Below are 19840 nucleotides of genomic sequence, written 5' to 3' on the forward strand. Positions count from 1 at the left end.
CTCTCTCCCTGGGGAGATTCCTTCGGAAAGAGGTCATTGTTATACTCTTAATGTAAATAGCAGATTCCTTGGGAAGGAGATAACTTCTATTCTTAACGGCATGTTTGGGGGACAGTATGGGGGCCGTATGGGTGGACTGAAGAGGGGATGGACAGGGAGGTAGAACAGCGGGGGTAATGAGGGGGGGGGGTTACGAAAGAGTCATTTGTAGGTTACACGGCGGGTATTTAAGCCGAAGCTGGATATTATCACTGGGGGTTGGATTAGACAATCTCAGAGGTTCCTGCAGACCCTGGGCTTCCTAAAACATTCAGGAAAGAGGGCAGAAAAGAGAAGTAAATGCTACAGACTTCTGCATCACCATTCTGCAGTCAGGTCTCCCAGGTGGTCACTTCCTGTGGAGAACATGGGCAGTGGGGGGAGGGAGGTGGTCCGTGGTTTTGACTGCCTCCGGGGAGAGCAGCAGGTGTTCATGGAGGTCACCATAAGAGACGGAGGAAAGTCTCTACTAGCTCAGGGCTGATATGAGGAGGCACCCCTTTCCTGAGCTGGCCTGGGGCCTACAGTGGGCCCTGTAGGAAAGGGACAAAGAAGCCCCTCTCACTCACCCCCTACTCTGCCGGATTTCCTTGGGAAGTGGGGATTGGCAGGAAGGTGCACCTCAAACTTTCTACACTTCCCCGGGATTTCACTCTTATCTTCTATCTCCAGGGACAGAGAGGGTCTGAAAGCATGACCACGGCAGGGGTGGACCTGGGAAATTTGAAGGGCTAGGGTTCAGGGAGATGAGAATAGTGATGAGGGGCGCCTGGGTGGCTCGGTTAAGCGTCCGACTTCAGCTCAGGTCATGATCTCACAGTTCGTGTGTTCGAGCCCCGCGTTAGATTCTACGCTGACAGTGCAGAGCCTTTTTGGGATTCTCTCTCTCCCACTCTCTCTGACCCTCCCCTGCTCATGCGTGCTCTCTCTCAAAATAAATAAACAAACATTAAAAATAAAAAGAATAATGGTGAAAATGATCACCTCTCAAGAACTCCCTCCGGAAACTGGGCTGAACCTCAAACATAAGTCATTTAATTCTCCCAACCACTCTGCGATGTGCGTCCTTTTGTTTTATTTTAAAACCATTATTATTATTATTATTACTTACAGATAGTTATTTATTTACTTAAGTGAGCTCTACACCCAACGTGGGGCTTGAACTCAAGACCCTGAGATCAAGAGCCACGTGCTCTCCCAACTGAGCCAACCAGGCGCCCCGGTGCGGGTCTTTTTAAATTGTCATCTTGCATGGGGCACCTGGGTAGCTCAGTCGGTTAAGCATCCGACTTCGGCTCAGGTCACGATCTCGCGGTCCATGAGTTCAAGCCCCATGTCGGGCTCTGTGCTGACAGCTCAGAGCCTGGAGCCTGTTTCAGATTCTGTGTCTCCCTCTTTCTCTGACCCTCCCCTGTTCATGCTCTCTCTCTCTGTCTCAAAAATAAATAAACGTTAAAAAAAATTAAAAAAAAAATTAATTGTCATCTTGCAGATGAGAAAGGGAGGCTCAGAGAGGTACAGTGACCTGCCTGGGGTCATAAAGCCAGCAGCTGAGGGCGGGCAGCTCACAGTCAGGCATCCCTGACAGCATTGCTCCTTCCGCCCTCCTTGGCTGTCTGTTTCTACCCTGTTGTCTGTTCCATAATTAGGAATGAAACAGGGAGTATTCTAAAAATAAAATAATGAAACTGGTTTTCTTGAGGGACCTGAGGAACACATTGCTGTACAGGTGGGAAGACGGATATGTTCACAGAGGTCGAAACAATGCAAGGTGCCTCGAACTGGCACTGACCGCCAGGGTGTTGGAGTGCGGTGGGGGCAGTGAAGCCCACAGGCTAGGTGGTCTGGAGAGGCTTCTTGGCAGACGTGGGCCCTTGTGTACGGATGGGATTTGGAGAGCTGAGGGGAAGCCCGGCAGCCCGAGGGGCTGGTACCGGGGACAGGTCTTGGCTGGAAGCCCTGGATGGTAACTTAGAAGCAGACCTGATGCCCTCTGTGTGTCCTAGGCGTGGATTTTCGGGTCAAAACTCTGCTGGTGGACAACAAGTGCTTCGCGCTGCAGCTCTGGGACACGGCTGGCCAGGAGAGGTAACTGGCACTGTCTGTAATCGTGGTGTCAGGGCCGCTGAGGTACAGCGGGGTGGAGGGCAGCCCTGACCTCAAAGAGTCTAACGTAGGCAAGAGGCAACCACGTGCATGAAAGGTATCCAGCCCCTACGGATTTAGGAGGCTGGGGAAGGAGAGGTGAGTCAAGCCCCGGTGGGGTAGGTGAACCAAGGGCCCCTTGGCCTGACAGGGCAGCTGGCAGGGCCATCCCCGCATGGCCTGCAGGGACGGCTGCCCATCGCCTGTTCTGAAAACGCCAGCCTGCCCCTTTGCAGTTAGGCAGTAGCGATCGAAACTTAAAAGGCATAGTTTCTGGGGAGCCTGGGTGCCTCGGCTGAGCATCTAACTCTTGGTTTCGGCTCAGGCCATGATCCCAGGGTCGTGGGATCAAAGCCCACGTCCTCTCTCCCTCCCCCTCTGTCCCCCTCCCCCGCTCATGCTATTTCTCTCTCTCTCTCTTTAAAAAAAAAAAAAAAAAAAAAAGCCACATTTTCTTTGACCCAGCAGCTCTGCTTCCAGAAACTTACTCTGCTGATCAACTCATACATGACTGTAGTCTCGACACGTTCACAACAACATCACTTATGTTGTGAAACACCGGGAATGACCAAAACGTCCGGAATGGTGGCCCAGCTGATTCTACCCAATATGTAGAATAGTATGAAGCCACAAAAGAGATTGAGCGTTCTCCCCGTGCACCCGTGGGGAGACACCTCCAAGACGTTTTACGAACTGAAAAAGCAAAGTACAGATTACTGAGCATTAACGAATACAGTGAGGACTTCACACTGTGTTTACCGTGTGTGTGCGTGTATGCACATATACAGTTGTGTATGTTCATAAAATCCCTCTGGAAACTGCTAACCCTGGCTGCCCCCGGGGAGGGAGACTGAGTGGCGGCAGGATGGGGGTGGTGGCGGGGAGGGGGGCGGTGTCAGACTTTTCACTGGGTGCTGGCTGGTACCTTCTGAAGTCTGAGCCATGAGAACCGTTACCTATTCAACGAGAACTACCCTGTGAGAAGGAAAACTCTGGGAAGCAATCAGAAGCAGATGAGGCTCCTTGCCCCACTTTGCGGATGAAGTAGCTAAGTCCTGGAGAGGCCAGGGCATGGGGTCAGCCCCCCAGGCCTGGCCTCACGCAGACCGTCTGGGCAGGTACCACAGCGTGACTCGGCAGCTACTCCGCAAGGCTGATGGAGTGGTACTCATGTACGACGTCACCTCCCAGGAGAGCTTTGCCCATGTGCGCCACTGGCTGGACTGTCTCCAGGTGAGCCGATGGCTGCTGGGGTTGGCCCCAGTTTGGGGAACCAAGAGGGAACTTGCACCCTGCCCACACCCCCCCTTTCTCCCAGGATTACAAATGACACAGCAGACTCGTGGGTGATGCGACCCACTGAGGGCGGGTGGCTGGATGGGCCGGGGGCATCATCACACAAAGAAACCACAACCACATAGTACCGCCTCCAAAACAAACTACTTCCTTTATCTTATGAACATTTCTTTCCTATATGCAGTAGCTTGGGGGTGTCTTCTTAACACCTGGAAATAATGCAAGTGTAGCGGCACTCTAAGTGATAAGTCGTCCGTCCACCCGTCTCTAGTTCTTGCCCCGTGTGCTTAGTTGACGCGCACATACTGAAATTCTGCAGCATGGGCTGGCACCGCAGAGGGGTGTGAAGGAAGACGTGTTGTCTTCTCTGTGGGAGTTTCTAGTCTAGTTGGAAGAGAAGCCAACGAAGTAGGATAAGGTGATGTATGAAGGAGGCTGGGCTCTGGGTCTGACAGGACCTAGGTGTGAATCCCAACTACCCTGCCCCAACTCTGACCTTGGACAAGTGACTCAGCTTCTCCGAACTTCGATTTTCCAGCTTCTCTCAGACAGTTGTTAGGATTAACTGACATCATTGCCTTTAGCACAATGCTGGGTATATAGTAAGCACTCAGTAAACAGAAGCTTAGCAGCAGTAGCTTCTGCTGTGAAGCCGGCCTGTGTAATCAAGCACTGGGCTGTTCAGCACAGGCAGGAAGAGAAGGGCATGGGCGGGAACAATCCTGGAAGGCCTGCTAGGGGAGGCACTTTTGAGGCTGGCCTCGGAAAATGGCTGACAAGTTTGTAGGCAGAGAGGAGGGGCTGACTCACGGTCACACCGAAGGGTGTGGAGTGGGTGTGACCCGGAAAGGTGGTCATGGCGGGGAGAGGGGCAGGGTGTGCTTAGTCAGCTCCCTGGAGGGCGGGGCCGCGTCCACCCAGGGCCTGGCACAGCATAGCAGGCACCCAGCACGTGTGGCTGAGGGAATGTGTTCTGTCTGCAGGACTCAGGGTCCGATGGGGTGGTCATGCTTCTCCTGGGAAACAAGATGGACTGTGAGGAGAAACGGCAGGTGCCCACCGAGGCCGGGCAGCAGCTGGCCCAGGTGAGCACCCGGGCATCAGGCCCTCACCCAGCCTGGACTGGGCAGACCCCTCCCTGGAGGTTAGTGGACAGGTCACCCCGGCCTGGCTAACCGAGAAGGACCCGTTGCCCGTTCCTGCCCCTGCCCCTGCCCTGCCCTGCCAAAGGCCGGGTCAGAGTGGACAGCGGCCTGGCCCCCTCTGTCTCTGGCCTACCCTGTTCTTAGGCCCAAACGTGAAGCTGTGATGGTGGGCGTGACATTGACCCTCACGTTGAACTAGCAGTTCTCCACACAGCATTCTGACCCCCACAAAAATATCTTCAGAGTAAAGAAAGGTTTTTAAAGCTTCACTTAAAATTCCCAATCAAATCTTACTTTTCTCTCTGGTCTCTAATTAACATAGCATTCCTTCTAATTTATTCTATCTTAGGACTCAAATTCTTCTCTGGCAAGAGCGCATCAAAAGCCCCACCACCAGGCAGTGGATACTATTTATTTACGAATAGAATTTGGCCACATTCCAGAAACTCTGGAGAATAATAGAGAAGGAAGAAAGAACCCACCCCTTGCCCCACCTCTGCTACAACCCCTCTTGGCATTTCCATATTGTATTTCCTTCCCCTTCTCTTTTCTCGTAATCATGAGGTCATCACTGTGGCTCCTAGTTGGCGGGAATTTTTCCCTCTTAAATGTAGTGGCTCATCTCTTTGACATGGTAATTCCTCCTCTGGCAATTTATCCTGAGGAAAGAATCAGAAATAATAATCCCTAAGAGAATAGCGTAATGGATACCCGCGTATAATGTATAATCAAGAATGTTTACGTGAGGATGTTATTTACAGTATTATTTATAAGAACAGACATTTGGCAGTGGGTGGTGGTCAAATTGTGGAGGTTCATGGGAGAGGCTAGCATTTGCCATTAAGAATCCCTCCCCAGAAAAAATATTTGAGGGTGTGGAGGAAATGCTTACAATATAACGTGAAGTCAAAAGAACAGCTGGTCTTCTGAATCCTGTGAGGTTGCTGATATTTGACTGGGGCCCCGTCAAACTAGCCATTGCATATGGTTTAATCCAACAGTACAATGACCTTGAGCCCACCCTACCCCAAAGGGTTATATAAAACAGAGCGAGGGGCACCTGGGTGGCTCAGTCGGTTAAGCGGCCGACTTCGGCTCAGGTCATGATCTCATGGTCCGTGAGTTCAAGCCCTGCGTCGGGCTCTGTGCTGACAGCTCAGAGCCTGGAGCCTCTCTCGGATTCTGTGTCTCCCTCTCTCTCTGACTGTCCCCTGTTCATGCTCTGTCTCTCTCTGTCTCAAAAATAAATAAACATTAAAAAAATAAAAAAAAATAAAACAGAGCGAAAAGATATATATCAAACACTAACAGGAGTGGTTTATATTTTGCACCTATACACTTTTAGAAACGTTTATTCATTTTTGAGAGAGAGAGTGTGAGCAGGGGAAGGGCAGAGAGGGAGTGGGACAGAGGATCCCAAGTGGGCTCTGTGCGAGGGGCAGGGAGCCCGATGTGGGGCTTGAGCTCACGAACCATGATCATGACCTGAGCCAAAGTCAGACGCCCAACCGACTGAGCCACCCAGGCGCCCCTGCACTTGAACTTTTTGAATGCTGTATTTTCCAGTATTTTGCCCAGTTGAATATTTTTGAAATAAAAAACCCCACACAACTAATGGTTTAAAATGCTCCTGGAGGGGGGCACCGGGGTGGCTCAGTTGGTTGACTGTCTGACTTCAGCTCAGGTCGTGACTTTGCTGTTCCTGGGTTTGGGCCCCTGCACTGACAGCTCAGAGCCTGGAGCTTGCTTCACATTCCGTGTCTCCCTCTCTCTCTGCCCCTTCCCTGCTCATGCTGTGTCTCTCTCTGTCTCAAGAATAAATACACATTAAAAAAAAAAAAAAAAAAAAAAATATATATATATATATATATATATATATATTCCCAGGGACATTTCTCCAAGTTGGGACACGGGCTTTCCACCATTGCTCTGTGGGCTCTGGAACGTTTCCGGGGTGGCATCTTTAGCATGGTGGCTGGCCAGGGTGGAGAGGGCCAGTGGGCAGGACCAGGGCTGGGACCAGTGGCCACACGGAGAAGGGGCTGCCTCGCTTGTTGTGGTTGGCCTAGGGACGTACTGGGTGGGACTCTGTCTGATGGCCAGGGCTTTGGCGGTGGGGGCAGCCACCAGGATGCTCAGTGTGCTCCCCGAGGGCACCCATACCCCTGTCTGTCTGCAGGAGCTGGGAGTCTCCTTTAGGGAGTGCAGCGCCGCCCTAGGTCACAACATCCAGGAGTCCATGATGAACCTGGCCCGGTGAGTGCCACCCCGCCCCTCCCCACCCCGAGAGCCTCCTGGGCAGCCTCCAGACCCCTCCTGAGGGAGGGAAGGCCCACTCTGAGGAAGCACTGCGACAACACAGGGCTCACACTCTGGGGAAGGACAGATAGCACTGTGCATAGAGTCCGAAGCCAGTTCTACCAACGCCGTTGGCTGCATCACCTCCTAAAAGTCTCACGTGCCCTCTCTGAGCCTCGGCTTTCTCCTCTGTGCAGTGTGGTGGGACAGAGAGAGTCACTTTCCTGCTCCCAGCCTTCTAGTAACTCCCACTAGATTTACAATAAAATCCCAATGCCTCGCAGTGGCCTTCCTCATCTCCGGAGCCATCTCCCCTGTCCCTGTGTGTGGGTGTACGTGCACACTCACTCAGCTCCAGCTGTTTAGGGAGGGACCCTCCCTGACCACTCCCCATCCCACCACTATTCTGGATCCCTGTCCTCTGTTTGTGTCTTTCAAAGCCCTTCTTGGGGCGCCTGGGTGACTCAGTCAGTGAAGCATCCAACTCTTGATTTTGGCTCAGGTGGTGATCTCGCGGTTCGGGAGTTCGGGCCCCACGTCGGGCTCTGCGCTGACAGCGGGGAGCCTGCTTGGGGTTCTCTTTCTCTCCCCCTCTCTCTGCCCCTCCTCCTCCCCGGCTTGTGCTCTCGTCTCTCTCAAAATAAACAAACTTAAAAAAAAAACCCTTCATGGGGCGCCTGGGTGGCTCAGTCGGTTAAGCGGCTGACTTCAGCTCAGGTCACGATCTCGAGGTCCGTGAGTTCGAGCCCCGCATCGGGCTCTGGGCTGATGACTCGGAGCCTGGAGCCTGTTTCAGATTCTGTGTCTCCCTCTCTCTCTGACCCTCCTCCATTCATGCTCTGTCTCTCTCTGTCTCAAAAATAAATAAATATTAAAAAATTTTTTGAAAAAACAAACAAAACAAAACAAAAACCCTTCTTGACAAATCGTAATCACAGGTGCATTTGTCTGCTTCCTTGTTGCTGTCGGCCTCCTGCACCAGACTGTAGCTCCAGGAGGGCAGGGCCGCGTCTGTTTTGTTCAGCCCCTCCCTCCACACCCAGGGCCCAGCACATACTAGGTGCCCAAGAAATGAATGAAATTGGTAAGGCGGACGGGGTACTAGGCCAGATGATCTGGAAGCCCCTTCTCTGACAAAGCAACCGGGGCGAGCTTGCCGAACCACGCACCCGATCACACTGTGATGACCTCTGATCCAAAACTGCTCAACGGATTCCCTCCGCTGTAGAACAGAAGCCCGGGTTCCTGAATGTGGTTTCCAGGCCCCTGGGGGCCCTGACCCCCTGTTGCCTACAAGGCTTCTTTCTGGGCCGGTCAGTCTTTTAGGCTTTGGGAGTTAGTGCAGTGGTCCCCACACAGTAAATATAATCTGAGCAAGTGAATGAACCAATGAGCTTCTTTTATTTCCCCAATCCCCAGCTCTCTTTTGACACCGAGCCTTTGCCCCCTGCCTGGAATGCACCCTGCTTTTCTGCTAGCGAACTCTTGTACTCTGCTGGTCTCAGCTCTGATGCTGTCTCCTTCCTCCGTAAATCCCTGGAGAACCTGGTGTGAGGTCCCTCGGCGTGCTTCCCCATTCCTGGGTTCTGACAGCCCCTTCTCCTCTCTGTCTCCCTTACTACTCAAGGCAAGGACATGCCGGCTTCACTGTCCCATTCAAAGTCCCTTGCACCAAGCCTGGCACACAGTAGTCTGGAAAGGATGCCAGGAAAGAGAGGGCAAAAGTCTCTATGGCCCCATTTTTCCGGTGCCGTGTGGAATGCAGGACGGGAACAGAGCAGGGGGGGAAGAGAGGTAGCTCAGGGGATGCAATCCCCCAGCCCCACAGCTGCACCTGCAGGTCCCTCCCTGCTGCCCCGGCAAGGTGAGACAGAGGACTGATGTCTGGCGTCGTCACACAGGTCACTCAAGATGCAGGAAGACCGTCTGAAGGACTCCCTGGTGGAGGTGGCCCCCAAGAGGCCATCCAAGAGCTCTGTCTGCTGCTTCTGACCATCTGGCCCAGCCAGGACAGGACGGCACCCCTCGGGTTTCCTGTTCCTCGACTCCTGTCCCACCTGCCTGGACACAGCAATGACAGAGACGGCCAGCTCGGATGTTCAGGAAAACCCCTCCTCCGGTCAGGACTCGGATCCCAGGGTAGGGCTGCACTAACTCCGCCCTTTGCACTCTGAAGAAGGACTTTGCTGAGGTGATGGTGGTGAAAACTCTTTAAAGTAAGGAAAAGTCTAGAAAAATGAATGAAGGAAAGCACACCACATTCTTGGGCACACATCTCTGGGTGGTAAAATTGCAGGGTGAATGTGCGGAGGTGTTATTTCCCTTTTTATATGTATTTGTATTTCCAGATCTTCTGCAATGATTCGGTGTTCTTTATATAATCAAAATGAAAAATAAACGCTGAGGAGAGGGAGAGAAACTTCCCTGGGAGCCTGCTTCGGGGCTGATTGCTAACGGATACAGCCTGTTAATGACAGAATACTCTTTATTCAAGCAGTCCCCCTGTTTCGTGCCTGCCAAAGCTGGTGAACCTTGTCCCATTCACCCCTGTTTGCAAGTATGGAGTTCCTTCCGAGCAGAATCCGAGTCTGGGGAAAGAGCAATGTTCTGATGGCCCCTGACAAGCCCTGTTCCTCCTGTCTCCTGTCCCCCCCTCCCCCACTTCCTTTCCCCCAGACCTGACTCTAAAGGGTCATATTCAAGGACCACCCGCTCTAATGCCAAGATGTCCCCTGCTGCAGCTCTCTGCCCTCAGTCGTCAGTCTCTGGGTGCTCTCGAGGTCCAGCTGGGGTGTGGCTGGTGGGGCCTGGGGAGCAGCAGAGACACTGGCCGCGGGTCACTCCTGGGCTCCTCTTTGGAGCTTTTGTAGGGATTCCCAGAACTGCACAACATTTGCCTCCTGAAAGGTACAGCCCCCCGGGCTGCGGTCTCCTGTGTCCTTAAGGAGCTTGTTTCGAGAATCTTAGGGAGACGGCCCCTCAGTGTTGGACTATCTCCCGTCACGTATGTTTGTCGTGATTGTTGTCCCCGTCATCTTACCGCTAACCGCAATGACACCCACCATGTCCTGCAGGCCAGCGTGTGCCGGATGCAGGGTGCGTAACGATAACTTCGTGATCCTTCAATCCTGGTGAATTCCCCAGCTGAATCCAAGGAAACCCCGCTTCCGTGGGGGAGACAAGCAGAGACAGTTCCAAGAGAAAGAGGTACAGAGCAAGAGCCTGCAGGAGAGGAAGCGAGGGCGGGAGGCGAAAGACAGAGCTTGCCTACAGGTCGAATCAGTCTCCGATCTTGGCCCCCATCCCTCTGCTCGGTTCTGAAAGGGATGCCTCCACAGCAGTGAGCTCTCTGTCAATAAAGGCATACAAGTGGCAGTTGGATGACCCTTGGCAAGAGGCAAGGTGGAAAAGGTTCAGGCATCCGAAGCCGCTAAAGGTTGGATCCAATGCCTTTAACGGACCCCATTCAACCTCTAGACAGTATGCAGGATGACTTTGTGATCTAGGCAGTTCTCTTCCTGGCCCCTCTTACGGATTCTTTCTTATCCCCGATCTCCTCTCTTCCTGGATCCTCTCCATCAGCCCACAAGTGTCTCCCTGCTCTGAGAAGTTTCTAGATTGTAGTAGGTTCCAAGAGAGACAGACAGACAGGGAGAGGTGGGCTGGAGAGAGTGATGTGTGCCCATGGATGAGGGTGGGAGGCAGGTCTTGCTGTTGCTAATGGCTCTCTCTGGGGCCTGGGGACCTGGCAGGCACCAACGTCTCTGTCCGGTAGGCCAGCGAGTTAATGAGGCAGGTAAGCAGGGTGTGATTCCTGGGGGAGCCAGGAGAGCGGATAGAGCCCCTGTCCTCTGGGGGACCCCGTACAGAAATAGCCCCCAGGCCTGCCCCTTTCATCTCAGCTCTGCCCCCGCTGGAGGCAGCCAGCTCAGGTTCCCTAGAGGTGGGGTGCCAGAAGGGACCACACACCTGCCCAGAACCTTCTCTTGGCTTTCTCTGGCTAGGTCCAGCTTCTGTGCCGAGCAGGGCTGTGGAGGGGCCGCCAGCCTTTCCTGGTGTCAGAGGGCTCCGGGTCAGCAAGCAGGGCCCAGGAACCTCAGAGCAGCACAAGGCAGGTAAGGAGAGCAGCAGGAGGGGCTCAAGGTAGATTTCAGAGGGAGCATCCAGGCAAGTGGTGAGTTCCCAGGGCACGTCCGCCAAGCAGGCGCTGGTCACAACTTAGCTTGAGGTTGGTTAGGAAAAGGAGGGTGAGGGCGCCTGGGGTGGCTCAGTCCGGGAAGCGTCAGGCTTCAGCTCAGGTCATGACCTTGCAGTTCATGGTTCGAGCCCCGCGTCAGGCTCTGTGACAGCTCAGAGCCTGGAGCCTGCTTCGGATTCTCTATCTCCTCTCTCTGCCCCTCCCTCGCTCTTTCTCTCTCTCTCAAAAATAAATAAACATTTAAACAATTTTTTTAAAAAAGAAAAGGAGGGTGGGACTGGGCTGATGGGGCTCAGGCGGTGGAGGGAGAAGGGGAGGGCAGGGGGACAAACTGGAGTGTGGACAGAGGTGTCAGGGAAGAGAGATTTTTGGAACGGTGGGTGGGCAGGAACAGAACAGGCGTCATTTGCAAAGCTCCTACTTCGCGCCAGGCACTGTTCCGAGCACTTAGCTTGTATCACCCCATTCAACCCTCACATCAGCCCTGTGAGATGGGGCTTGTGATTATCCCCACTTCACAGCTAAGGAAAATGCGGCACAGAGGATGAGTCGCTTGTCCGCAGCCACACGGCTAGCAGGTGGTGCAGGGGGGTTTTGAACCCAGGCTCTGGCGGCCACAAGCGCCGCCATGAAGTTACGGAGCTTCTCCTAGGAAGGTACGGACGCTTAGGTGGAGCCGGGGCCGGGGCCCTGGACCCTTTCTTTCCCTCCCCTCGTCTCCACTTCTGTCATTGGCAGCAGGCCTGGGCCGGGTGAATGAAGAAAGGGAAGACAGGGCAGTTAGGGACTGAGGCTGGTCCCTCGGTTCCTCCTCCACCCACAGTTCCCGGAAGGAGCCTGAGACCTTGCAGTGGCGTGGTATTGGAGGCAGAATTCACACAGGCCCCCCTGAGGTCTCTTCTCGGCTGCCCTCGGGCCCCAGAGGCCAAGCAAGTCCCCCAGGCAGGGCTCTGCCGCAGGGGCTCAGGGGACCCCCGGCTCCGAGCCAGAGAGGGGTCTCTCCAGACTCCCCCTGCCCCCAGTGTAGGAGAAAAGGGGAAGGAAAGTAGAATCAGGACCCCACGGAGCTGTCACGTTTGCTGCTGGATCCCTAGAAGCTGGTTCAGGGAAAAGACTCAGGACATATTTATTGAGTTAATGGGCAAGTCTCTTCCCAAGAACGCTAGGGATCCCGGCCTGATCCGCACCGTGGCAGTTGCAGACAGTGGACCCCCTGGGCTGACTCTGGGATGTCTAGACTCCGTTTCCCAGCCTGGCTCCGGGGGCCCCCCATGTTCTCAGCATGTAGGATGCGGTGAGGGGGAGAAGATCTGACACCTGGGGAGCAGTGCCTCCCCCCACCCCCACCGGGTACCCAGCACAGCCACAGAAAGGCGGTCGTTCCCAAGCTGGTCCGCCCCGTAGAGTCATCTGGAATCTTTCAAAAAAGCCCACATCAATGAAATCTTGTCACTGGGACCCACGCATTAGTATTTTTGAAACTCCTCAGGTGATCCCCATGCACAGACAAGCTTGGGAACCGCTGGCAGGGACTTCACACCTTCTCAAAGCCCTTCCATATGCACTTTCTTACTTGAACCTCGAATTAAAATCTGTTTCACAGGCAGGCAAGGTTTTGTTTAAAAATATATATGCACGTGTGTGCATGCACGCATGCACGTGCATATACATAGACACACACACACACACCCCAAATTCGTTTTGCACTCCCTGCAGAAATTTTATTTATTCATATTTTTAAAGTTTATTTATTTATTTTGAGAAAGAAAGAGAGAGAGCCTGAGCAGGAGAGAGGCAGAGAGAGCGGGGTGGGGTGGGGGTGGTGGGGGAGAGAGAGAGAGAGAGAGAGAGAGAGAGAGAGAGAATCCCAAGCAGGCTCCATGCTGTCAGCGCAGAGCCCGGTGTGGGGCTTGAACTCACGAACTGTGAGATCACGACCTCAGCCGAAACCGAGAGTCGGATGCTTAACCGACTGAGCCACCCAGGCGCCCCATCCCCGCAGAAGTTTTAGAAATAAAGAAGTTAAAAAGAGGAGCATGAAAATTACCCTTTTGTAACGGTTACTGTTGACATCGGTTTTATCTTATTTCCTTACTTCTCTACAGTTGAGGAAACTGAGGTAGGGAAACATTAGGTAACTTCCCAAAGTCATGGAGCTACAGCGTAGCAGAGTCGGGACTTGAGCCCACGGTGTAGACCGAGCCCGTCCCATCAGGCTGTTGTGAGGTCTCAGGGGACTGAGGCATGCCAAGGGGGCCCCCTGGATGCAGGGCTCTGGGAAAGGAGGGGCGCTCAGCAGGGGAAGAGGGACACGGCCCTCAGGCCGGTTTCTACACTGTCCTTGTGTGTGTGGAGCAGGAGGATGGAGCCTAGGCTGGAGCCCAATGCCACGTTCACCTCCGGGCTCACAGCCACACCTGAGCGACCGCTCCGTCTCATCTTTGCCGGAGTCTGCGGCCTCATCCTGCTGGTGGGGCTGGTGGCCAACGGGCTCATGCTGGTGGTGGTGGGCCGGGCCTCAGGCGCCCCCCGTCCGCTCCTCGCCCTGACCAACAGCCTCATGGTGAACATCACGCTGTCCGACCTGCTCTTCCTGGCCTGCGTGGTGCCCGTGCTGCTGCTCAGCTTCCTGCGGCCCCACTGGTGGCTGGGCCCCGTCCTCTGCACTGCCAGCCAGGCCACCAACAACGCCACCATGTTCTGTACCTTCTACAGCATGGTGGCCACAGCTCTTCTGCGCCACGTGGCCGTGGCCTGGCCCGACGTGGCCCTCCCGTCTGGCCGGGGCGCCCGCCTGCTGCTCTGTGGGGCCGCGTGGGTCCTGGGCCTCACTGCGTCATTGCCTACCTGGCTGTTCCAGAGGGTGGTCGTGGAGGAGGGGGCCGTGGGGGCCCCGGCCTGCCTCTTGCTCCTGAGCCCTGCCCAGGCCTCCTGCTACTTCAGCCTGCTGGGAGCCCTGGCCTTCCTGCCTTGTACGCTGGGGCTGGGCTGCTCTTTCGGCCACGTGGGCTGGCTCCTGCGGACACGGCCCCGTGGCCCCAGCGGGGAGAGCGTCCGGGAGCACCAGGAGAACGCAGGGCTCATCCTTGTGGTGCTGGTGGTCTTCGTGCTGATGTGGGGGCCCTGCTCTGTGCTGGGCTACGTGGCAGCCGTGGGCGGCCTGCCTGCCACGCCGGTGGCTTTCGTGGCGTCCAGCCTCTGCACCATCCTGGCCTATTCCAACTGTGCGGTCAGCCCCATCCTCTGCTTCTACCTCTCCCGCCCCTTCCGGGCAGGGCTCAGGGACCTCTTCTGCAGGCCAAGGGCAGCCAGGCACCCTGGGGGTGTGGGCGGGGCCGGTATGGTGATGGAGAGCATCCAGCCTGGCCTCAACCCAGGTCCTGGGAGGCCTCTGGGGTCTGGCGAGGGTCTGAGAAGATAGGCTGACGGGAGGGCTGAGAGTCAAGAGAGATGGGAAGACCCTTAGCGACGTTAGAGCCGGTCCCCTCCATTTTACCAGTGGGGACCCTGAGATCCAGAGAGGGCAGGTGGCCCAGCAAAGGTGAGACAGCAACCAAAATGGCAACTAGGTTGATGCTCCCATTCCACCTTGGGACTCAGATACCTGTAGGCTCTACTACTTTCTAGTGGTGTGACCCTGAACAAGTCCCTTAACCTCTCCATGGCTCCGTCTTCTCATCTGGAAAGTGGGATGATGGTAGCACCTTCTTCACAGGGTTGTTATAAAGATACTCGTAACACACATAGAGTGCTCAGAACACCTGCTGCTTCATAAGTGCATATGAGTGTTGGTCATCGCGATTATTATCATCATCATTTTATTTTTACTAATTCAGGGGCACTTGAGGGGGGTGGACAAGAGATCGGTAAAGGGACTTCCAAAGGCAGAAGTGTGGAGGGGAATGACCTGGGGAATGACAGTCCAGGGTCCTTAATCCTGAGGGCCTGTGGAGCAAATAGGGGTGAGGAGGGAAGACAGCTGCACCCGGGGTGGGAGCCCAGAGGCCAGGAGAGCCTTTCAGCTGCCTCTCCCTCCTCTGCCTGCCCTCTCCTAGCTCAGTCACACACACCTCTCAGCCCCACAAGGGAACACAAAGTCAACCTTTGTGCCGTGACTTTCCGAACGCCCTCCTTTCTTCTCTGTGGTTTCCTTCCTCTCTCCAGAGAAATTAAAGGTCCCCACCTCTCCTACCCAACCTCCTCTGAGAAGCTCCCAAACTCCATGCCCTGCCTCTGGCCTCCTGGTAGCAGGCCTCAGTCTTCTGTGTTAGTGGTGGAACCAGGGAGGTGATCTCTACTTAAAGCCCTAAGAATGTTCAACGTTTTCTGCTTGGTAACAGTGTTACAGCTAAACACACACACACTCTCTCTCTCTCTCTGACTCCATGGTCAAAAAGCTTTGGAAACACCGGATTGAACCAAGTTAAACTGGTCTCTTTGCTGCAGGACTTATCAGAGCCTTGAATGCCCCAAAGGCCACTGGCATTCTCTGAGAGGGGCTCACAGTAGGCAGTTCCCCAAAATCCATGCCAAAAAACCAATGTTTCATGGGCCATACCTTGAGAAATAACCCAGGAGAGAAGCTACAGTGTCAAGCTCAGTAAAGATGCACTTGGCCCCCCTTGGGCAGTGGCTCTGAGACTTGATTCCCCTGCCAGGTGGGCATCTCTGCTTGATGCTTTCCCACAGACGTCCAAGGTGAGGCAAAATGGGTCACTGGTTATGGGAACTTCCCTCTTCCCAAGCTATGACCCCACCCGGTTCCCACTCCAAGCATATCGGAATGCAAGTCAGAGGGTGATCTAATTATAGGGACAGCCATGAATCAGCTCTAATTTACTATAAAATCATAAGAAGTAAGTCCCCAACTTTGGTATAATTAGTCCCAAATTTCTTGTGATGTGCAGATTGGGAATGGCTGGCTGGAGGGCTAATCTGAGAGTGAGCTTGCCCAGAGGAGGGGAGAAGTCCCCTTTCCCTGCGATCCTGGGCTCTGATGGCCACAGGGGTTGATAGATGAAGAGGGACACGGAGGGCAGGGGCTGCCCTCTGAGGGTACAACTGTGTGTGAATCAGTGTTTCCAAACTCGAGCGGGGCCTGGCATGAGTGCTAGGTAAATACTTGTTGAGGGATGAGTCAGTGGGTGATCAAATGTAATAAACTGACCCACCTGTTTTTGAGAATAATCTGATCGTGTTATTCACCTCTCTCACCTCCTGACTCCATTTCACTCAAGAGTAATGCTAAAGCCCTAACCATGGCCCACAAGGCCCTATGCACTCTGGATTCTTCACCCCCCTGATCTCACCTCCTGAACTATCTCCCCACTTAATACAGTTCCAATCACACAAGCCTCCCTGCTGTCCTTCACATGAAGTATGCTCCTGCCTCAGGGCCTTTGCAGTTGCTGTTCCTTCTACTTGTCCTTGGATACCATCGTGCCTCCTTCTCTCATATCCTTAGGGCTCATTTCAACCTTCACTTCCTCAGAGAGGCTCTCCCTAACCACCTCATTAAAATATCACCCTGTCCCTCTCTAGCCCCTTATTTTCTGTTCTTTGTCTTTGTAACTCTTATCACCACCTGAAATTAAGTTATCTACCTATTTAAGTGCTTACTGGGTTTTCCTGTCTTATTTATGTGTTTGTTGTAAGCTCCATGTGGAGACGGGGCCTGTGTTTTGTTCACTGCCGCATCCTGAGTGCCCAGCACAGACCCTGGCACATAGTAGTTGCTCAGTAAATCTTCATTAAACAAAAGAATGGAAGAAAGATGGAGAGGAGAACCTGGACTCTGTCGAACAGCAATATATTTTCTGTTTTTCACAGGGAAAGGAAAACAAGAAACTTTAGTAAAAGAACCAAATTTACTCCAGTTTAAGGCAAATTCCACACAGAGACTGTCTCAGAGACGGGCACAGGACCAGACAGCATAGAAACACCACCATCATGCATGACAGGGAGGGAAGCGGCATTGGGCAGCAGACGGGCGCGGGGGGGGGGGGGGGGGTGGCGCCCAGGCATGGGATGTGCAGTGGGCCTCGGAGCCTCATGCTGCAGGAGGGGCTGGCATGCATGACCAAGGCTGGGCAGCTGGTTGGGCCCAGGGGTGAGATCACCTGTCTCACCTTCCCCACAGCAGGGGCAGGAGCTTGGGCTCAGACACCAGAGCCCAAGGCCGAAGGACTCAGGTGGATCTGGGGTGACAGGATGGAACAAGGTGACCCCAAGGGCCAAGACGGCCTGGGGTAAGGGGTCGCACTGCTAAGGAGTGGGATGGGGGGAGCTGGGCGTGGCATGAATGGACTCTCAGGACATCAGAGCTGAAGGTAAATCCGGGACCATCTGGTCAACCCTCTTGACTTACAGATGTGGAAACTGAGACCCAGAAGGCAGGAGGGCCTTGCTTGGGTTCCCACGGGCAGCAGCTAGAGGCAGGGCTTGAACCCAGGACCTCTATCTCTTATCCCCGTGGGTCAGAGGGGCAGTGTAGGAGTGCTGGGGCTGGACTGCTCCTTCCAAGGCCTCCATGGGGGGTAGCAGAGGCCTAGGCTCCAGGGGCCCCAGGCAGCTCTGGCAAGAGGAGGGGATGCCTGGAATCAGAAGTCAGCTGTAGAGATGCCTGTGGGTCTACACCAAGGAAAGGCCTGTGGATCTGTGTATCTAAAACCATGTCCTTCTGGGCTTGAGAGGCACCAGAAAGGACCCCGTGCCCAAAAGGCCTCCATTCCTAGCCCGCCATGCGGCCTACGGCCTCCCCTCACAGCCTCCCCTGCAGGGGTCCGCAGGGCTCCCAGAGCATGCAGGTGTCCCTGGGAAGGGTCACATGTTCAGGCATCCCTGCAAACCCAGCAGCCTCACAGGGTTCACTGGAAATAGGGATGGGATAGATACTGGGGTAGGAGGGCAGGGGCCAGGTATAGAAATAGACACCACAGGAGGAGGGAGGCCCAGTCCAGGCTTCACGGCCATATAGGAGCAGACGGGATTGCCAGGTGGGCCGAGGGGGATCTCAATTCTCCTCACTGTTAACACCTTCCTGGCTGGGCCAGAACCAGGTATCGGGGGGGAAATGAGAAGGGCAGGGGCCCAGAACGTCACCTCCACCACCTGTACCCTCCCAATTCCCTGGGTTGGGCCATAAGGCTAGGAAATTAGAGAGGAGTCTTCAGAGGCCCCGCCTCCTGCTGGCCTCCCAGGCACACATGTTACAAAGGCTGGGCGGGGCAAATTGCAAGAGACCCCGCCTATACTTCCCCCCGCTGGGCGGGGCAAATTGGAGACCCCGCCTACACTTCCACTGGCCTCCCCGGCCCCAGCCGCCCGCCACAGGCCAGGGGACTTCTTCGGGAAGAGGGCTCAGATGTGTGTGTGCAGGGGGGAAGCAGGGGGCGTGCGGGCTGGGGACTGTGGGGGCGAGGGCTCTGGGGCCGCAGGCGGGGGGCGTGGGCGGATGCCCTGTGACTTCATGTAGGACACCAGCTGGTCAGGGATCTCGGCCAGCACATCGCGGGCCAGGCGGGCCATGCTCAGCACGTGGTTGCCAGTGCGGTCCACGTAGTCCCTGAAGGGCACGAACTGGCCAGAGGAAAGGCAGGGTCAGGCAGGGTCTCCGGCTGGACCACAGCCCCCACATCTCCAGGCCTGGGTTCCTGTCCTATTCCTCCTCAGCCGCGGTCCTCTGCACTCACCCCCTCCCCATGGTGGTGAATTCTCATAGCCCCTGTTCTCTCATTCACTCAACAGATTCGTACTGAGCATCTACGTCATGCCAGGATACATCACCAAACAAGAGCACTTAATCTCTGAAGTCCTGGCACCAACACAGGGACTTAGCCGGTGCTCAGGAAACGCTGACTGAGCCCCTTGGCTTGTAAGAGCAGGCCTTCCCATCTCCCCCCACCTCTCTCTCTTTGGCTCCACTTCTCTTCTCTCTCGCGCTGACACCTAAAGTCAGGCCCCTCTGACTTCCTCCCAGGCCCCTTGAGCCCCTCACCACCCCTTGAATGCCTCAGCGCATTCCTGGCTCTAGGCCTTTCTATGCAAGGGTCCCCCCTCCCAGATTGCCCCTGCTCTGAGGTCTAGCCTCCTCTCTTTGCTCTCTACCCCTGGAATGAACCCTCCTCCATCCCCTCCTTTTTTTTCTTTTCTTTTTAATCCAGGGGTTCTGGAGAATGTCAGTTTTTATTCCCAATCTCCTAAACACTACGGACTCAGTCTGCAGGAGATTCACAGACAGAAGTGCTTACTAAGGTGCATTCTGAGGCTTGACTGGGCAGGGACACCCTGAGGACAAAGACCTGTCTGCTCATTACATCTGCCATCCTACATGGGATGTTCAGACAGGGCTTCAATTAAGCAAGCACTGCCCGTTCTCGGAGAGGGCAGAGGGCGGAGAGGGCCGCAGCAACACTATAGACACCGCCCCCCCTTCAAGGGTTTGCCCTCACACTGGGAAGGCGGCCCAGCAGAAGACAATGGAAGGTGCAAATATCAAGTGTGAGTGCTCTGCATGCAGGAGGCCAAGGAGACCTGGGGGCTCAGGGAGAGCACTGGCAGAGCATTCTGGTCGGGGTAACAACATTAGGGGTGAGTCTCAGACATGGGAGAGAGGGGTCCAGCTGGGGGAGAAGTGTGACCCAAGCACTGATTCCCGCTCCCTTCTCCGGTGGCCAGGCCACTCTGGGGCTCTCTCCAGGGCCCCTTTCTAGAGAAGTCT

At 54.8% G+C, this 19840-nt stretch overlaps 3 protein-coding genes across 6 annotated transcripts in view; 2 read left to right on the forward strand and 1 right to left on the reverse strand.

Annotated features, from left to right (window-relative positions):
- RAB44 (RAB44, member RAS oncogene family) overlaps positions 1-9026 on the forward strand; it is a 33644-nt gene extending 24618 nt beyond the window's left edge. Inside the window, exons 10-14 of the mRNA XM_060615349.3 lie at positions 2046-2127; positions 3303-3417; positions 4464-4565; positions 6805-6881; positions 8825-9026. Of these exons, the coding sequence (XP_060471332.3) occupies positions 2046-2127; positions 3303-3417; positions 4464-4565; positions 6805-6881; positions 8825-8915 (467 nt within the window). The 3' untranslated portion in view covers positions 8916-9026. The remainder of the gene's footprint in view (positions 1-2045; positions 2128-3302; positions 3418-4463; positions 4566-6804; positions 6882-8824) is intronic.
- A 3942-nt stretch (positions 9027-12968) lies between these two features.
- On the forward strand, positions 12969-16899 carry LOC132666999 (galanin receptor type 1-like). Its single transcript, XM_060615350.3, has one exon. The coding sequence runs from the start codon at positions 13484-13486 to the stop codon at positions 14540-14542; it is 1059 nt and encodes a 352-aa protein (XP_060471333.2). The 5' UTR covers positions 12969-13483; the 3' UTR covers positions 14543-16899.
- A 15-nt stretch (positions 16900-16914) lies between these two features.
- CPNE5 (copine 5) overlaps positions 16915-19840 on the reverse strand; it is a 95202-nt gene continuing 92276 nt past the window's right edge. For all 4 annotated transcript variants that reach the window (XM_078446860.2, XM_078446861.2, XM_078446864.2 and 1 more), the window contains one exon: positions 16915-18699. In XM_078446860.2, coding sequence (XP_078302986.2) covers positions 18481-18699 — 219 coding nt within the window. In that variant the 3' untranslated portion in view covers positions 16915-18480. The remainder of the gene's footprint in view (positions 18700-19840) is intronic.

Source organism: Panthera onca, chromosome B2, assembly GCF_046562875.1.
Source record: "Panthera onca isolate mPanOnc1 chromosome B2, mPanOnc1 haplotype 2, whole genome shotgun sequence".
In the NCBI taxonomy this organism is placed as follows: Eukaryota; Metazoa; Chordata; class Mammalia; order Carnivora; family Felidae; genus Panthera; species Panthera onca.

Bases quoted from the DNA above. Each gene is read 5' to 3' on its own strand.
- LOC132666999 (XM_060615350.3), top strand. From the start codon at position 13,484: ATGGAGCCTAGGCTGGAGCCCAATGCCACGTTCACCTCCGGGCTCACA.